The sequence below is a fragment of the Acipenser ruthenus genome, chromosome 33 (assembly GCF_902713425.1).
Source record: "Acipenser ruthenus chromosome 33, fAciRut3.2 maternal haplotype, whole genome shotgun sequence".
In the NCBI taxonomy this organism is placed as follows: Eukaryota; Metazoa; Chordata; class Actinopteri; order Acipenseriformes; family Acipenseridae; genus Acipenser; species Acipenser ruthenus.
The window spans coordinates 8825077-8845921 of NC_081221.1; the positions used below are offsets into that span (position 1 = coordinate 8825077).

The 20845-nt window shown below is 38.9% G+C and overlaps 1 protein-coding gene across 2 annotated transcripts in view; it reads right to left on the reverse strand.

The window, feature by feature from the left end:
• Positions 1 to 6402: 6402 nt before the first annotated feature.
• Positions 6403 to 20845, reverse strand: part of myo1d (myosin 1D) — a 180584-nt gene continuing 166141 nt past the window's right edge. For both annotated transcript variants that reach the window (XM_034055719.3, XM_059006770.1), the window contains exon 23: positions 6403 to 12038. In XM_034055719.3, coding sequence (XP_033911610.3) covers positions 11882 to 12038 — 157 coding nt within the window. In that variant the 3' untranslated portion in view covers positions 6403 to 11881. The remainder of the gene's footprint in view (positions 12039 to 20845) is intronic.

Consider the following 20845-nt stretch of genomic DNA (forward strand, 5'->3'; position numbering starts at 1 on the left):
TATTTATCCTTGGAAATTCTTCACAGCTGTAGGGCATTCGCTGTCATGCCCGTAGTGTTGTTTTTTTGTGTTTTGTTTTAGCGGCTGCTCACCCTCATGCACTGCACTACCTGGAAGGGATTGTGTTCACATGACGAGATCTCAGTTCATTGACTTATGTCATATCCAATCATATTGGAGAAGCGTACTGTTTCCTCACTGCTGCTGCAGTATTTTGAGTAAAATGTGGGAGCCAATAGAAAGTGAAGGAGTTGAGTTAACTAAACGGACGTACCAATGATGTCACCAAACATATTGCCACAGCAACGCAGAAGACCATGGCAGAAGCAAAACTGTGATCTGGTAGCATTGTTTCGTGGGCATCAACAAGTGTCAGTGCTACAAATGTTGGCAAGTATGCAGTACTCATCAAGGAAGTCTAACTCCACTTCCTTAAAGCTAGGAAGTTGGAGTTTTTCCATCAACTGGAGAACTTTCTCACAGATATCAATTAGTAGGTTAAAATGAATTCCATCGAGTAGGGCATGGACTAATCAATTGACAATGGCAGATGTCCAGAATTATTTCTGGCCAACCAGTTGCATTTCACTTGAGCTGTGCAGCGTTTTCTCTCCTTAAATCCAATTCCATACTCAAAGTCTGCACAAAGTCTGCAGACCTGTCAACTCCCTTATTTGTCGGGGCAAAATTGGACACTTCCCCCAGACAATTCCCAGGACAGATTTTCTCCCGTATTTTGCTCAAAACTCTACTGTTACACCCTTATGTCAGCAAACCTTTACTTTCTGCAAAAATCTTGTACGGTCTGTGGCATGCATTCAGTGCATGAGGCAAGCTCACATCACACAACTGACCGTCTACGATGGCTTTGCGTGCAAAAATATTGATGCAAATTTCAAGCTTCTTGGACAACAACATATTCTCAAAAAAAGTATACTTTCTGTAAACTATGCAGGACTGATTTTAATGGTGGGACATGGGATCAAGAATGATGATGTGTGTGGTAAGCACGAGAAATCACAAAAACACAGAAAAGACAGTGACGCTCAGAAAACCAATATTCTGCAGGAAAGGCTAAAAGTTAAAGGCGTTTCTATTACAATTTCAGCATCACTTTAGAATTTCAGATTGATTAATAACGTGTTTATATACAACAATAGTGTGTTCATTTAACAATAGAAGATAATTGACAATGAAATGTTACTGATCTTATGTTCTTACTGTACATAACATACATTTTTCTTACCTGACAAGTGAACAGTTTTCTTTGGGCTGCTGGCGTGGAATTCCTGACTGTTATATGTACACAAGGATGAATTTAGGGGAAAATGTCGCTTTTAATCAGATCAGAGTCTACTTTTATTAGATAGAAACCATAAGGGAACAGAAAAAGTACATATTGTTGTATACAAAACGTTTTTACAAAACTATGTTGTTCTCACAGTGAAAAGGTTGTTTGCATCTGAAGTCCTGCAATAGACTTTGCTCCGGATGGCACAGCAGCAATGTACTTTTGAGTATTTTGACATTACAAAATACTCAGGCATGTGTATTTTTAATACAAAATACAAAACGCCTATACATTAGCATTTGCATTACAAATTACAAAAATGCAAATGTAATGAAAATACGTACTTGAATTACATGTATTTTCAATACTGCCCATCCCTGACTACGCCTTGGCCTGGATGGGTCAGCTGTTTCCACCAAGAAAGTGCCTTTACAGTGATGATACACTGTCAATAGACGATTGCAGTCACAGTTGCCAACTATTTTTACAAAAACCCGCCCATTTCTTCCTGAAAACTCGCCCAAAACCCCGCCAATCAGGAGCGTAAGTTGTGACATCACACTCACCTCTGCTGTTGTTCCCCATTGTAACAAATAACAGCTACTCTATTTGCAGTTGTAATTTTTTGGTGTTTTATGTGCTTAATTACCAGGGATCCTAGGAACCCGTTTGCTGCAGAATAACGAGGAAAAACACTGATTTTCTATGCTGTCGGATAATTTTTAGTTTTACACTTGCAAATAACATGCAAGGCTTTTTTTGTTTGGTTGTTTGATAACCAAATCAATACACTTCTCATATATAATCATCAGCACAAGCAATGTTGCTTTAAATTTAGTAAACATACTTGTTCAATAAAACTGCTTCTGGTGAACGAGACACACTCACATCACTTCAGTATCCAGTGCGTTTTTATTACTCAACGTGTTTAAAGATGCTGAAAATGATAAAAAATCACCCCTAAATATCGGGTCAATGAGTTTGGCAATAGCCTTCCAGGCGACAAAGACGAACTCGAGATAAACTAATATGAATACTAGTTTTTGGTTTTTATTATTAGTACACAGCCGTATTTGTAATGTTTAAAATAAAATGGTATATTTGTTTATATTGTTGATTGATGGCACTCTGGTGAGCTTGTAACTTCCTTCGAATTTGAAAGTGTGTTAACTGTTACTCAGTAGTAATGTTTGTGGATGATGACTCAATTTTGGCCTTTAATGATGATTATTATTATTTTTTTCTAATCGGAGTGTTTCGTTTTTTTATTGCGAAAAACTAGGACCACTGGTAATTACTAAACATTCACCTGAAATACGAATCATTAATTTTCTTTAATCAAGTAAAACCCTTGAGAACAAATTCTCATTTGCTATAACGCCTTGTTACCAGACTGTGCCTTTTTAGAAAGTGCTACATTTGTAGCCCAAAGTAATATGCTACCCATTGATGTGTGTTATTGTTACAATGTTTAGCATTAGTAAAAATCGGGGAAAAATCTCAGTATACACACTTTACTTGTGGAATATGATGCGTAGCAGTTCTGGTTTCTGATTTGACCCTCTGACGTCTAAACGTCTGCTGTATCCTAGGATGCAGTGTAGAGCTGCTTATTACAATGTCAGAGTCAAAATAAAACAGCATTTCAATCAAAATATTGTATATTTCCTAGAAAATAGTACCAGGAAAATATTGAATAATAAACAAAAACCGACATCCAGTTAAAACCAAAAAATCCTGTAATTAAAATTCAACATAAACCGGAAATGTGGAACACTGATCACATTTGATTTTCTTTAAGCTTCTGTCCTAGTTATAGCGAACATTCTGCTCTCCAATAGAACCAAGGTTCTTATAAGAACATAAGAAAATGACAAACATCCAGTTCTTTTAATGGATTCTTCTTAAAACTTTGTCAAGTTGGGTCTTAAAGGATCTCAATGCTTCAGCATTAACGACATGACTAGGTAACCCACTCCATACCCCCACCGCTCACTGTGAGAAGAAGTGTCTTCTTCCCTCTGTCCTAAGTCTGTCTCCACTTACTTTCCAGCTGTCATCTGGTCCTGGCTTCTGTGCTGGTTAGGGTTAACTTTGTCATCTCCTTTTAAGGTTATAAAGACTGCAATGAAGTCCCCCTAATTCTCCTTTGTTCTAGGATAAATACATTACATTCCCTCAACCTATCTTCAGTCACAGCTCATTCCATTAAACCATGGGGTTAGTCTGGTTGATCTTCGTAGGTCACAATGTCATTTTGGTAATGTGGTTACTAGAATAAAATACAGAATTCTAAGAGCGGTCAAACCAGTGCCTTATACAACCTGATCATACCCTTGTTTGATTTGTACTCTAGATTTTTTATCCAAATCAGTCTGGTTTCTGTCAGTGATGAGTCTAATACAACACTAAGGTCTTTCTCTCGATGGTCATAAGAGAAGTTTCAGAGGTTGTTTGATGGTTGTGATGTCCTTCCACTGGTGATGGGTCTATGTGATATAAACTGATAGCAGAAATGAACTGGTTATATCACATTGGTATCAGTGACTGCAGAACATTATGTAGATTTTTATATGGATATCTTATGGTTTGTTTGAAAAGTGCAAATCACAGGGGCTTGGGAGGTCTAAACAAGGGTTTTGTTGTCAGAAAGGATGGGGATTAGGGATTCTGTACATGTAAAAGAAAATGAAACCTTTTAATTCTGCCCATCTCTTATCTAATCATTATCCAGGCCAGTGTGCTAGCTAGCTGTAGAGTCTGCAGTGTTAAAGACTACAGTAACTTTGCAGTGGAAGTAACGAATATTCTCTCTTAAATAGCATTAAAATCTGCATTACACATGAAAGGGGTCTGTTCAATTGATCGATTGCTCCATCATTCAAATTAGCAAACACTCCTCTCCCTGAAGCTGTATTTCATGTTTTAACAGAAATAAATACACTAGACAGTTGTCATTAAAGAGTCCCTTTTTATTTAGCGGTGGCAGTATTGAGATCTTACTCTACACTGTGGTTTACACTCAAATAATCAACTTCACACTGTATTACTGTCCTATCACATGGCATTGGAACAATGTGCCATTGTAGATGTCATTCCATTTGTAGTGTATTACCATTCTGTACATCTTTACCACTCTCACACAACCATGGGGCACGTGCAGGGGCACTTAACTTTGTTTAAATGTGGGGGGGGGGGGGCAAAGGTAAAGAAGAACTGCAGAGAAGCGAGCCGAACATTTTCTTTTGCTAAGAAGCTCTGGTAAGCCTCATTTTTACTGTTCAATCTTTTTCAAGTTACGGTTTTTGTAGTAGTAAACCCACAAAATTGGATAGTTGTTTCAACATAAAATATAGAATATTTACTAACTGAGCATTTAAGTATAAACACAAGTAGCACCAAATGGCAGAACCAGTTCCAGTGGCATATCTGCACAATGCTGTACAGTACCTAGAATTCCAACATGCAGCTTATTAAAGGGAAGTGCTAAACAAACACAAACAATAACATGTACAACATGTCATAATAGGGCTTGTTTATTGATAGATATATTGACATATGTATGTTAACAGTTAAAATATTCCTTGCTCGGCTTTGTTTTAAATGTAGTGCTGGATGCTAGAGAATGTTTTTCAGGTTTTGTCATCAGACTGCTGAGCTCAGCGAAACTAGCTGCTACGAGACTTTAGGAAAGTAAACACTCACAATAGTGCTGCAATGCTTGGTGCTGATAGTTTGAAACAATAAGCACCCGCCATCACACGGCAATTGGTTGAAACAGCTGATTCATGACAATATTACAGGGAGTGCAGATCAACCATACACTGCTCATACGTTAACAAGAGAACAGTTGTGAATTCGGCCGCACTGTCAGCACTCCCGCTTCCCACATCCTAGGCACCAAAATAATAAATAAATAAAAATTGATGTGCCAAGTATGTTAAATTTACCTGCCCCAGACTAATGGAGTCGATGATGTACTGAAATCTAAGAGATTACAATACATCATCATGAGCTACATTGGTAAACCCTTTTTATCAATCAGCATTTATTTCTACATTTTTTAGTCATTCATGATTAAACTAATATGAGTTAAAATTATTAGTAAGTACACACGTTTTGATATGAAAGCTGAACATTAATATCAGCAAATAACTACTAAGTTACAAGCTTTTAATGAAAAAATAATAATTATTATTTATTTCTTAGCAGACGCCCTTATCCAGGGCGACTTACAATTGTTACAAGATATCACATTATTTTACATACAATTACCCATTTATACAGTTGGGTTTTTACTGGAGCAATTTAGGTAAAGTACCTTGCTCAAGGGTACAACAGCAGTGTCCCCACCGGGGATTGAACCCACAACCCTCTGGTCAAGAGTCCAGAGCCCTAACCACTACTCCACACTGCTGCCCAACTTTTTCACAACAATAAAATCAGGTTTATGTGATTTAGAAATGCCACTTTGATATGTTTACTAATTCTTAATCAAGTTAAATAATACAATTTTGTTGGTGAGAATTGAACTTGAACTTGTTCATGGCCCCGCAGCAACATTGACCTAATTTTGTATTCTAAAACCCAACATTATTTAATTTTTATTAATGGTCTGGTATTAATATTAATAGTATTAATATTTTGTGCAGTTGACCTTGGGTCAAACCAATATCTTCATGTAGGGAGACTTTATTGTGATTGTTTATAAATGTGGCCCATCCTCTGAATACTTTTCCATTTTACAATTGTATTTTAAACCTTTCCAAAGACAAACCAATGCCAAGCACAACAAGGTATAATACATATATAATGAATAAAAAAAAGTGGAGGGGCAAAATATAGTTTGACCCAAGTGCCCAAGTTTGATATAGTGCCCCTTCTGCCCCATGGGTTAGGTGCCTATGGGCACATGCAACTTAACCAAGATTCTTCCACTAAAAGCTGTGAAATGCCTAGCTGCTAGTGAATCTTCTGGTGGAAACAAATTAACCATGGTAGGAATCTGGATCCATTATAGACAGCTGCTAAAGAAGCTGTGTGCCCGCTGTCTACAGCTCTCCCTGCAAGCAAACAAACACAAAACACACACAATCTCTGGAGTTCCTCAGTACCTTTGCTTCTCATCTTTATTGCTTAATTGAGCGATAATCAACATTAACATAGCTTAAACAAAATACTATTGAAGAATGGGATACTTGAATCATCTTAAACTGTATCGCCACCCCTGATCTAAACTACTGTTTTTTCTATGTATTTTACGATTGAGTATTTTACAGTTATGGATAATATAATCACACATTTAATAAATGTGGTCCAGGGGTCCTAATGGAAACATGACAAACATTTTCTGTTCAACAGAAAAATGGTTTCAGTCCATTAATAAGGACACTGCACCATTCTAAAAATAATGTAATCAAATTAATAATAATAATAATAATAATAATAATAACAATAATAATAATCTATTGCAAAACCCCAGGTTTTAAATTGTTAATTAAAAAAGGGTAATCATTATCCCACATTTGGTTAAATGAAAAGTCTTCCATAACATACATTATATTATACATAAAATATATTCAGGCACTTTACACTTACTAGTGTAAATACATATACATATGTCCCTTGTGTATAGCCAGTGAGTAAATGAGCACACAATGATTACATACAACAACCATTAATGCAATAGACATGTCACAGGCTCCTACTGTGGCCCCCCGGGTAGGACACCCTGCCTGCTTTGCTAGGAGTCAATCTCAGAGTCACTTTGGGACATTGAGGCACTTTGACAAGACAAAAGGCAGGAAGTGCAAACATTACAATGTGGGGGCCCTCTCTGTTCCTGTTCATGACAAAAACAATATTTTAATATTTATTGAGAGGGTTTCTTCAGAACAGCTCTGTTTAGAGCTTATGGTTTTAGTTTTAATGATTAAGAGGGAAGCTGTGAAAAGCAGATTTTCTCAAGGAGAAACCTGAATGAACACAGCAGAGGTCATGGCTCAGCCACCACTATAGGACCCCTATGAGATTCTACAGACTTCTTGTGCTTTTGAGCAACACATGATACCAAGCACTTTACAACCTTAGTGCAACCACCAGAAAAGAATGCTGCAGTTATTCACCTCTTAATTACACTACCCACTCGATATATCACGGGTATCGGGGTCCAGTATTAATCCGTGATATAGCGAGAGACCCACAGAAAGACAAATAGGCTAACAAATACTGTACAACCACTGCCTCGTTTTATCGGGGACGTCAGGGTCCAGTATAACACATGTGTGTGTGTCAGTGTGTGTGTACACAACTCTCTTTTTCTCACTTTTCATATAAAAAGCAGCACACCGTTTTAATTTGTACTGTGGAGGGTAATTGCTTCTCATCAACTTATGTCTCCAATTAATTTCATGAGTCTTCCTCTCCTCACAAACCCACTGCATTGAAAGAATCCATTGCCAACATAGGAGGCTTGTTGCTAGGGAGCTGACGTCACTGCCCTGTGACTTTTGCTAGTGCATTGCTGCCACAAGTGAACACCTCATTGGCTAAAATAAAAACTGCTTCAGCACAGATATTTAATTTGCTTTGTGTTGTTGTGCAACGCATGTGTATATAACAGTATGATATTAATGCTTCATTTTTAATTGTTTTGTATATTTTTGTTTGTGATGTACAGTACGAAATAAAACCAACAGTAATTCTAAGTGACATTGCCTATGTATATTGCAGCAAATGCATGCGCAGTTAGACTGTAAAAATGGGGAGCTAACTCCAGGACCGCGATATATCAGGAAAGTGGACACAGAACACCAGAACATTTCTGACACAGTGTTTGAACACTGTCTCCAAGGGATACCTGACCATTCCCAAATGGTTCCTTTGGGGAATCTGGGGATTGAAACCTGCTGCAAATTATGTTATTCTCCAGAATAGAAAACAGTCATCACTTCTGAGGCTGTCCCATGTGAATCATCATTAAGTTTTTCAGTCATGAATACAAATAGCAAACAGAGGCATCTTGAAGCCTGACACATTGCAAGCTGGGACTAAAACTAAAACTAAGACTTGCAACAGGGAGAATACATGTCAGGGATACAACAAATGAATACGCTATGTAAATGACAGCCCAGTTACACAAAAGTGTGTGCTGCACATGGCATTTCCTCAGGAGAGCTTGTGGCTTGGCCTGCAAGTTCGGAGCCTGGTTTGCTTATTTTATAACTGAGCTTGAGAAGTAACTCAAAGCACTTGGTTACTTTTATGTAACTTCTCTACATAAAAGACCACTTTTTAAAAGCATTCTTCAAACAATCACAGAACAGCCGTGCTTGATCTGAGTTTTCATGGATTCAATTTGGCACACAGTGAATCAGAAAAGGCAACATGTCATTTTCATGTTACACTGTAGCTCCTGTAATTGGTGTGTGTATTAAAACTCAAAGCAGATTCCTCTGTTCAATACTGTACTGATTTGGTTTGCTGCACTGGAATGATGGAAACCAAGACTGCTCTGGTGAAGAACACAATGCGATTTCCTGCTTCTGTTATAAAACTGACCATTCCACCTACTGGTCTGTATCCCCAAAGGAAAATCATCTGGTTGTCTTTAGCTTGTTATGAAAACCACAACATACACCCACTTTACTGACATGCCCTGGTATGTGACTGCCAGAATTGTATGTTTTTGTATGGCATGTCAGATAATGCTTTTTTGTGATTATGTAATGAAATAATGAAAATGTTGAATATGGCACCTTTCATTTACCATAACTGTTGTTTAAAATTCATTTGGATCACTTTAATTGGCACGCTGGATCAGGGGTTTTCAACCGGGGGTTCGCGTACCCCTGGAGTACTTCAAGAGGTATAGGGGGTACACAGGATGACTAAGAAATGCAAAAATAAAAATGAAAGTGAAAGAAAATAATGATCTTAAATTCATTTTTTTGACAGTATTATATATCATCTCTAAACTACTGTGCATTAATATTTATTTGTTTAGCAGCTCAAAGGCAACTACAGTATACTTTCAAAATTATCATCCACCTGTACGCATGCGTGATTTCGATTGAGCGGATTTACACTTGATTTTATTATTTTATGGTATTTTATGGTGGGTGAAGCAGGCGTCCGGAGATTCTGCTATGGAGAGCTCTGTCAGAGCGTTCTGAGCTGCTCATGAATTTTGCAGAAGTATACATTTTACCTTTTTTGTTTTATTTATTAGTCGCTGCATTTTTTGTTACAGCAATAGCAACTGGTTGAATTTGTTTTCAATGAGTACATCCAAATGATCCTGTGTATCGTTTCTCAAGTGGATACATTTCTTACTTGCAAAAGAAAAACAAAAGTAAGAAAACATTAGGTTACTATCATAACCCTGATCCCCTGAAATAGAAATGTAACCATTACTGTATGGGTATTTACCTCCTAAAGCCTGAATATTGATATACCAGAGCTGATCGATGAGCCTGTGGCGCAGTCATGCCCCAAGCCTGCTGCAATTGTGGGTGCAGTGACCTTGAAGGTTAATGGTTACATTTCTGTTTCAGGGAACCAGGGTTATTAACGTAACGTTCCCTTTCAAGTACGAAATGTAACCATTACCGTGTGAGTGTTCCAAAGCAGTCGCAAAAGCAAGATTGCAGAACGACTGGAATGCTACGAGGCTAAGCCGAGAGGCTGCCCTGTGCTTTACCAAACTGAACCCCAATAACCAGTAGCTAGGGTGAAAAAACCTGAGGTTGAAAACCACCTCTACGCCTATGTTGTAAGGGTCGACTGAGAAGCCGCCCTTAACACTCTAGTTCCAAAACCAGGGTTTTGAGGATCCACAACATTAAGTTGCCATGCCCCTGGTGGAATGGGCAAGTTGGTCAGCTCATGGGCAGTCCTGACCGTGTCTGCTATCCACTTGGACAGTTGGACTAACAGCCTTCGCAATGGAGATGCTAAAAAGCTGTCACCAATATGGTATCTTGGTTCTGCGCATGGCATGGCCCAAAAACTGGAAGCACACAAAGAGTAAACAATTTCTAAACAAAACACAGTAATTAAACAATTACATAAATAATAAAAAAAACGTCTCGTATGGTGCTAAAAAGCAAAAACAAGAATTCACATAAGCTCCAGCAGGAGCTATGTAGCCTGGGGGTGGAGCACAAAGTCAGCCGTTGCTGGATCCCTGTGAAGGAGCGACTCAAGCCGCTGGCTTCACGCAGGGCACAAGGCTGCAGTGGGATGTGACAAGCAACAGGCGGCAGTGTACACAAAACGCGTAGTAAAACCTATTACAGCGATTGGTTAAATATCACTGATAATTTCTGTAGAAAACACAATAAATGCCAAATATATACAGATATAAGCAACAATGTACTTATCTGAACCAGGCTCTCTGGTCAGGTGTGTCTTGAAAGGAAACATGTCGCAGAGATGTGTGAGCGCCGTCCTTATGTACCCTCGGGGGCGGGGCATGACTGCTTCACAGGCTCGTTGAGCAGTTTTGGTATATCAATATTCAGGTTTCAAGGCTTTATAAGGTAAATAATCATTTGGTAATGGTTATATTTCGTGCTTGAAAGGGAACAAGAGTCAAGAGAAAGTACAAAGCGACAAAGTCCACTTGTATCACTTTATGTTGTCTTTAATAGAAAGTGTATCATTGTTGGTTATTACCATTTTATCTTGAGGTTAATGTTGTTGATGTTTTAAACGGCACACAATTATGTTGAGATGGGAAGTAAACGGTAACGTGATAAACATTTACAGTGCAGACTATTTTTGATTATTTATAATAACTTTGCCGAATAGAAAGCTAATGCTTGTGTTTCCAAAGAGATTCCCAAATACTGTTTTGATTCTGTGCATCCAAAGACAATAATTACACGTTTTAATGATTATTGTTTGGTATTCTGTCATAAACCAGCAATTTGTCAGTCCCAAACTGTTGTGACAAATTATATGCTGGCTAGGGGACACATTGCACTGTAGTTTGCCCAGTTCCAGATAGAAGCCCTTAAAGCACTTATATATATATATATATATATATATATATATAATCTGAAACTCTCTCATAATAACATAGAATCACACAGATAGGCAAATGGGCTTATACTTATATGTGTTGTTGTTTATCTGCACAAGCACATGTGCGTGGAAATGCATCCTAACCACATGTACCTATTTGCACGATTGCAGTGATTAAAAGACCACTTGGCAATATACATTCCTGGCGGATCGGAAGGATGTCATCCATCAGAGGGGCGTGTCCCTGTGAATATTCAGCACTCTGCTGTTCTTAGTACAGTTTCAGAAGGAATGATGCCCACATTAAGAACATTAACAAGCTCTCTGCAGGCATGAGCTACATGGTGCATATGACTTGTGTTACAGCCCTTCCATCGCCTCCTGCCAAGTTTACTTGCTCTGCAATGTTTCTTTCACAAAGGTTGGGTGGCCAAGTGACTTTATAATCACCCTGTTAACACAACTTACATTAAATATGTTACTCTATGTCTTATATAATCAACATGGGAAGCCTGAAAACATTTCCTAACCCCCGCCCCTCCGTCACCCTGGTGATGCTCTTCAGTTTCCTGGGACAGACAGGATGTACCCGGAGCGACTCTTGGTGAAGTCCGGCTGTGATTGGTTGATCTTGGTCTCCACGACGATGGTGCACTTCTTGCCGTGCATGCTGCACTGGATGGGGCTGACAGTGCTTACCTGCAGTTTGCGTTTCTCACTGCGAAAGAGAGGAGATAAAAAACCGGAGTGAGAATCAAACACACTCTGTGGCAGGGATCAGCAGCTACAGGCCTCAGGATCAATTGGTATAACTGAACAGTTATCCACTACAGCAGCAGTTTGCAACCTTGTCTGGGGTACGGACCACCTTGAGTGAACAACATATTTCCAGTAAATCTTACCTATTACTGCGTGTATTGCCATCACTTCATATATTTTCCATTATATAAAAGACACACAGTGTAAACCTGAAGTTATTAATGATCAGAGTTTAGTAGTCACTGCTTGGAGATATCTGCACATCCGGCACACCCCTGTATTCCACTTCTACAGGTCACATGAGGAGTATATGGACACTGAAACTCGGCAGTCATTGGAAAAGCACTTACTGCTGGGACTTTTAACAAGACTCAAACTCCCAAAAATTCAAGTGTAACATAATATGTGTATCTTTAATACAAAAAAAAAAATGAGACCAACAAAATGACAGTGATTAATATTAGGTCAGAATAACAGGAATGATTTTGTTTTATGTAAATTTAACCCTTTGCAGTCCATTTATTAAGTGCGCGTCAGGTCCAATTTATTTTCACACGCGCAGTTAATTTTAGACGCGCTGTTTGAAAGTATTTTTTTTCCACAGTCAAACGGGTTTAAAATGCCCTGCATATCAACAAAGCACTCACTAGGCATCTCCAGCCCTGCCCCACTTTCGTTCGCTATAGCTTTCACATATGCTAAGAAATAAATAATATTAATAATAATAATAATAATAATAATAATAATAATAATAAGTCGTATATACCGATCAATCATCTCCTGATCACTCGTTTTATCACCAAATGCCTCAATAATGTGATCCAAGTCATTATTTTATTACTATAACATCTGAAAAAAGCTCTGCAAATGTCCGTGATATTCTCTGAGCGCTGATGCAGTCACAGCCAGCTTGTTTCCTTATGGCCTCCATTGTCAGATGCCAGGGGCAAGTATGACTATTCATGAGATACACCCTTTTTTTCCGGCTTGTCTCGGCTCCTGTTGCTCCCACTCGGCCATTGAATGGTTTTCTCTGCTTTTTCCGGAGAAAAAACTACTAGAAACCTGTTTTTTGCGTCTTTTTAATGATGTCGGACAGGGTCCGACATTGGACCGGGCAAGAATAATTGCAAATGTCGGACCAGGTCCGACATAGGACCGCAAAGGGTTAAGGATTTTCTTTACCCAAAGAGTATTACCATCTTGGCCCACAAGCTGGTAATGGAGTTATTTAATTTCCCAAATATTTAAACTTCAACAGAACTAACTTGCACTTATTATTCGGAATCTGAGCTCCACCCCTCTCCTGCTTCAGCGCAGCTGGAGTCACTGGAAGGTAAGGCAGACGGGCCCGCTTAGTTCTGCCGCGGAGACTTCAGCCGTCAGTCGGGGTATCATGCACAACACTCTAAGTGTTTTCCTCTTACGCCCCATTTTCAAATCTAACTAGTAACTGTCACCGTATACCTATAGCAATATGAAAGTATTTTGCGATGTAGACAAGGATATTATACTTGAGAGGAACACTATTGTCTCACAATACAACCCCTGTAATTACTGTATAGCTATCATATAACAAGTGCTTTGATATTTTAACGGGAAAGTCAGCCAGGACTGCTTAATTCCGGTCGCATGGACCCTTTGTGACAATTGTTTATCCTGTACTGTGTTGCTTCATCACAGGCTAACAAGATTTAAAATCACAGAGAGACTCCACTTGTCATATAATAAACAATACAGCCAACATCAGCATTTGACATGCATATTTTTTAAAACAAAGTTTAGAAAAGATTCTCATGATGGGGTTCACACAACCTAATATTATTATTATTATTATTATTTATTTATTAGCAGACACTCTTATCCAGGGCAACTTACCACTTGGATAATGTTTACACTCAAAGCTATTTCTTTAGTGTTTTGTTGTGTCTGTATTATGTTATGCTTTACATCAGAGAGCTAACAAAGCGTAATGTAGTCATCCATGCACAGCTAGTCCATGTGGCACGACAACAAAGATGTTTATTAAAAATGTATGGCTGGTTATATATGTTTTTGGTTGGATATACTGTAATTGAAATAGTTTTAAAATGCACCAGCTCACACATCATCCTCCCCCTCCTCTTCCAATACATGGCACCTCTTTAGGGACCGTCTAAGCACCTCTTTCATCCACACTTCCAACAGCAAAGGCCCCCAAACCCATGCTGGGGTCACTGCTTGAGCTTCGAGGGGAGACTGACCCCTGCTGAGCTATTACCCCCTCAACACACTGCAGCACAGCGGGAGCTCCTTGCACCAAGCCCTGCTTGGCTCCTGAGAGCTGGCAGGATCACAATCCAAGTGGAATGGGTGTAGTATTAAGTACTACATTATGTGAATACTGCCAATTGCACACTTGTAAGTGCCATGTAAAGTCAAAGCACCCCCTCCTCTTCTGTGTGTTATAGAATAAAGCACCTCATTCAGATCACAGGCAACAGCTGTACTGTAATGACACGCGTCTACCCCCTGTATTTTAAATGCCACTTCCAGCATAGGGATGCTGTGGCGCAGGTGATGTGGGTCCCTCACAACCCTTAGAAAACCCCAAGAGAAAGACGGGGGGGGTGGGGAGAGAGGGTCTCATCTTGAGATGAAAGATTACTGTTTTGCATATCTGCTGGCAGCAGTTTATCAATTCGCATTGCAAAATTAGAAATTAGAATTTCTTTTTTGGTCCACATTGGAGGTGGATGGATGGGTGCCTTTGAGGATATGGTTGTCAGGGTCTTGCTCAGAATTCAGGAGGTCCAGCAATGTGGTTTACTGGCCTCAACCTTGAAGGTGAGGCTCATTCCTTGTGATTAGAACAGAGCTTTGTTGCTGACTGACAGAATTTTGAGTAATTCTTAGGTCTTAGTTCAAACTGCCCTCTGCACCATGATCGGCAAGTAGATAATGCTCTAAATATTGCTCATTTCGAGACACACTGGTATTTAGCACAAACCTTCATGGCTGAATTTTATTTTTCCCATTATGCTACATAAAAGACATGAAAATCTACTGCAGTAGCAGGGGGGACTTTGTGGCCTATATAGCCCAATTTTCTTAGCTGGGAAACAGCATTTTAGGAAAATATACAGTACTGTGCAAAAGTTTTAGGCAGGTGTGAAAAAATACTGTAAAGTAAGAATGCTTTCAAAAATAGACATGTTAATAGATTATATTTATCAATTAACTAAATGCAAAGTGAGTGAACAGAAGAAAAATCTAAATCAAATCCATATTTGGTGTGACCACCCTTTGCCTTCAAAACAGCATCAATTCTTCTAGGTACACTTGCACAAAGTCAGGGATTTTGTAGGCATATAGTCAGGTGTATGATTAAACAATTATACCAAACAGGTGCTAATGATCATCAATTCAATATGTAGGTTGAAACACAATCATTAACTGAAACAGAAACAGCTGTGGAGGAGGAATAAAACTGGGTGAGGAACAGCCAAACTCAGCTAACAAGGTGAGGTTGCTGAAGACAGTTTACTGTCAAAAGTCATACACCATGGCAAGACTGAGCACAGCAACAAGACACAAGGTAGTTATACTGCATCAGCAAGGTCTCTCCCAGGCAGAAATTTCAAGGCAGACAGGGGTTTCCAGATGTGCTGTCCAAGCTCTTTTGAAGAAGCACAAAGAAACAGGCAACGTTGATGACCGTAGACGCAGTGGTCGGCCAAGGAAACTTACTGCAGCAGATGAAAGACACATCATGCTTTGTTCCCTTCGCAATCGGAAGATGTCCAGCAGTGCCATCAGCTCAGAATTGGCAGAAAACAGTGGGACCCTGGTACACCCATCTACTGTCCGGAGAAGTCTGGTCAGAAGTGGCCTTCATGGAAGACTTGCGGCCAAAAAGCCATACCTCCGACGTGGAAACAAGGCCAAGCGACTCAACTATGCACGAAAACACAGGAACTGGGGGGCAGAAAAATGGCAGCAGGTGCTCTGGACTGATGAGTCAAAATTTGAAATATTTGGCTGTAGCAGAAGGCAGTTTGTTCGCCGAAGGGCTGGAGAGCGGTACACGAATGAGTGTCTGCAGGCAACAGTGAAGCATGGTGGAGGTTCCTTGCAAGTTTGGGGCTGCATTTCTGCAAATGGAGTTGGGGATTTGGTCAGAATTAATTGTCTCCTCAATGCTGAGAAGTACAGGCAGATACTTATCCATCATGCAATACCATCAGGGAGGCATCTGATTGGCCCCAAATTTATTCTGCAGCATGACAACGACCCCAAACATACAGCGAAAGTCATTATGAACTATCTTCAGCGTAAAGAACATGGAGTCCTGGAAGTGATGGTATGGCCACACAGAGCCCTGATCTCAACATCATCGAGTCTGTCTGGGATTACATGAAGAGAGAGAAGCAACTGAGGCTGCCTAAATCCACAGAAGAACTGTGGTTAGTTCTCCAAGATGTTTGGGCCAACCTACCTGCCGAGTTCCTTCAAAAACTGTGTGCAAGTGTACCTAGAAGAATTGATGCTGTTTTGAAGGCAAAGGGTGGTCACACCAAATATTGATTTGATGTAGATTTTTCTTCTGTTCACTCACTTTGCATTTTGTTAATTGATAAATATAAACTATTAACATATCTATTTTTGAAAGCATTCTTACTTTACAGCATTTTTTCACACCTGCCTAAAACTTTTGCACAGTACTGTATATTAATGCAACAAAGAAAGCTATAAGTAAAGCTTTTTAATTTTGATTCGATTACTACATCGTGGACGATTGAACAAAATAAACTGGAGTTAGCTGGCACCAACCTCAGGCCACTCTGATAGGAAATTCTACCTCTTAGGAACCTGTGATCAGCTGGGTTCTGGTTTTCTCCGACTTTCTACCAAGTTTCATGGTGTTTAGAGAGAATTGACGTTATTACGATGCATCGCTGATGGTAACAGACAATGGACGAGCATAAGTGATCCACATCCAACTATACAGCATGAGCACACGCAATAAAAATACAACATATAGAACGACTGTGTTTTTGTTGATAGAATTCAATATATGGCCAGTCTGATAAACAAGAATACTGTATGTTGCTTTACAAAAACATTGGAGAAGAAATGCTTACATACAAATGCTCAAGAGTGGCTTAGGTCAAGCTACTTCCAATTATCTATTGCTCACCTGGCCATTTTTCAGGTGATCTCTTTATTCTGACTGGTCCGTGTATGTACATGGGAAATGTTTTGGTCAGATTTGGAATCCAGGAAATGCAAAACTGTGTTTCCATGGTTTTCGAGGATCACATTAGTGGCGGCAGATGGCAAGTGTGAGCGTCCAACATTTCTGTCATACAGCGCCAATATCCTTGCATAAGCTATTTTATAAAAAGGCCATTACATTTCTGTTATACAGCGCCAATATCCTTGCATAAGCTATTTTATAAAAAGCCCATTACATTTACAGTACCAATTAAATAGACAATATATTGCATAAACAGTTATAATACTTTTACATTTTTTTTTTTCTTAAGAGATATAAAAGAAATTAACTTTAATTTTTTTTTTTTTTTTTAAGACTTCTAGTTGAAACATTTGTCATTTAATTTTTGTTTCTTTTAGTATTTCTTAATTCAGCAATATTGAGTGTTTGATAGTTATGGATGACGTTTTTTTCTAAATGCCCCTTTTTATGCATTGTACTCTATGTGAAAGGTGTTTTATATGTGTCACTTACTATCATATATGTACAAGTATAATAAATATTACATGTAATCCAATCTCATACAGTATATATGGAAAGTGAATATATATGATATACAGCAAATATATTGTTCACCAAGTCTTATTGGGTTAAATACAGTCTATATTTATGAAGTTGTACTGGTCAGCAGCGATAGAGACAGTATTCGAAACATATCTGAACAACTATCCATTTATAAGAAACTGAATGTGTGTGTTGCTTATGCACACTAATATGCGAGTCATCCGATTCAAAAACACATAGCCCCTTTCTCACTGGCACTTCTACCCGGGTCTGGACCTGGGTTCTGGCTACCCGGGGCACAATCCTGTGTAGTGTGAAACCACGTACCTGGGTCGTACCCGGGTTAATCCAGGTTTAAAAAACATCTGGTCTAATCAACATTTGGGCCAACGGTTCAATCCAGAGAAGCTTGGATGGAAGCGTCTGTAACAAGCTGCTTCCGGGGCATTGATACACGTATTGTTTACTTGCGTCTGTCACCCAGGTCAAACCTGCTTTATCAAAAGCAGTGTGAAATCGCATAGCAGACCCGCATGACACTGGGTCCTGACCCGGTTAGAGCACGCCAGCGTGAAATCGGCTTAATATATATGAGAGGCAGCGTTGAACAGGAAGCCTCAGAATGGGCAGGCATAGCAGCACAAGACCAGTAACCCTGCCCTGAGTCTGCACTGAATTCCCTAGTGGGACGAGCCCCAGCACTACAGAACAGTACATAGCAAACTCCTGAACAAGGAGGAGGAAGATCAACAGCACTATAACACCGAACAGCTTCATAACCTTCCTTCAGGCACAGCTCTCAACTAGAGCAACAAACATTGCTTTCAGTGATTGAGTATGATGGTGTGATCTATAGCTATGCTAATAACACAACACTGCACAAATTAGATATACTATACCATAGACTTACTACTCAAGACAATACCACATGACTGTAAGCTTTATGATACAATTGTATGGATGTCCCTTGAAACGAGAAGAAACGTATAATTGGTACATTTTGACTTTTTAGTGTCCAATTGTAAAATTTAGATGGAAACTGTGTTAAATACAACCCCCTCCTCACCCATTCATACCACTTGTTAATTTGAGGTACAATACACATTAATGCAGACCTGTCAACTTCCCTTATTTGCCAGGACTCTCACATTTTTGGACACCTCTCCCGGGACAGATTTTGTCTCGTATTTTGCTCAAAACTACCCTTTATGTCAGCAAACCTTTAATTTCTGTAAAAGGCATGCACTCTCTGTGGTTACTGCAATCCTTGTCTGTATCTAGAAAGGTTTAGTTAGGACCCTGGGGAGCCTTGTGGCAGGCATAAGAACATAAGAAAGTTTACAAACGAGAAGAGGCCATTCAGCCCATCTTGCTCGTTTGGTTGTTAGTAGCTTATTGATCCCAGAATCTCATCAAGCAGCTTCTTGAAGGATCCGAGGGTGTCAGCTTCAACAACATTACTGGGGAGTTGGTTCCAGACCCTCACAATTCTCTGTGTAAAAGGTGCCTCCTATTTTCTGTTCTGAATGCCCCTTTATCTAATCTCCATTTGTGACCCCTAGTCCTTGTTTCTTTTTTCAGGTCAAAAAAGTCCCCAGGGTTGACATTGTCTATATCTTTTAGAATTTTGAATGCGTGACTTGTACATTTAGTGTACATTTAGAAAAATGATTTCCAAAACTTCCATTTGAGAGAATTCATTGTTAAATCTAACATAAACTTTATTTGTAGCCAAATGAACTCAAGTCTCATATGAAAAAAACATGTCCTGTCATAGGATAACTTTTTAAACCAGGCAACACACGCTCTCTATAGCAGCGGTTCTCAAACTTTGCGATACTATAGAACTGCAGAATAGTTAGCATTGATAAGTAAAGCATATATTACAAGGCAATATCAACAAAACTAATATTGCAATTGCTTATTTTTCAGCCAACAGTATAAAAAAATTATGCATTTTAAAAAATGACATTACTTACCTAATGTTACAAATGAACAGAAATGCTTCAATATGGGACATGATAAGAAGTTTTCAAAAACAATCATTGCAGGGGTAAGTACATTTTATTTTATTTTATTTTATATAACTTTAGCATAACAGAGGCAGAAGTGTTAAAGGGACTAGGAGCTCTTAAAATAAACAAATCCCCTGGGCCGGATGAGATCCTCCCAATAGTACTCAAAGAAATGAAAGAAGTTATTTACAAACCGCTAACCAAGATCATGCAACAGTCTCTTGACACAGGGTTTGTACCGACAGACTGGAAAATTGCAAACGTAATACCGATCCACAAAAAGGGAGACAAAACCGAACCAGGTAACTATAGACCAATAAGCCTGACTTCTATTATATGTAAACTTATGGAAACTATAATAAGATCTAAAATGGAAAATTACCTATATGGTAACAATATCCTGGGAGACAGTCAGCATGGTTTTAGGAAAGGGAGATCATGTCTAACTAACCTGCTTGATTTTTTCGAGGATGCAACATCGACAATGGATAATTGCAAAGCATACGACATGGTTTATTTAGATTTCCAGAAAGCTTTTGACAAAGTCCCGCATAAAAGATTAATTCAAATTGAACGCAGTAGGGATTCAAGGAAATGCATGCACATGGATTAGGGAGTGGTTAACATGTAGAAAACAGAAAGTACTGATTAGAGGAGAAACCTCAAAATGGAGCGAGGTAACCAGTGGAGTACCACAGGGATCAGTATTAGGTCCTCTGCTATTCCTAATCTACATTAATGATTTAGATTCTGGTATAGTAAGCAAACTTGTTAAATTTGCAGATGACACAAAAATACACTGTTGCAGCAGCAAAGGTCATTCAAAATGATCTAGACAGCATTTAGAACTGGACAGACACATGGCAAATGACATTTAATAGAGAAAAGTGTAAAGTATTGCACGCAGGCAATAAAAATGTGCATTATAAATATCATATGGGACATACTGAAATTGAAGAAGGGATCTATGAAAAAGACCTAGGAGTTTAT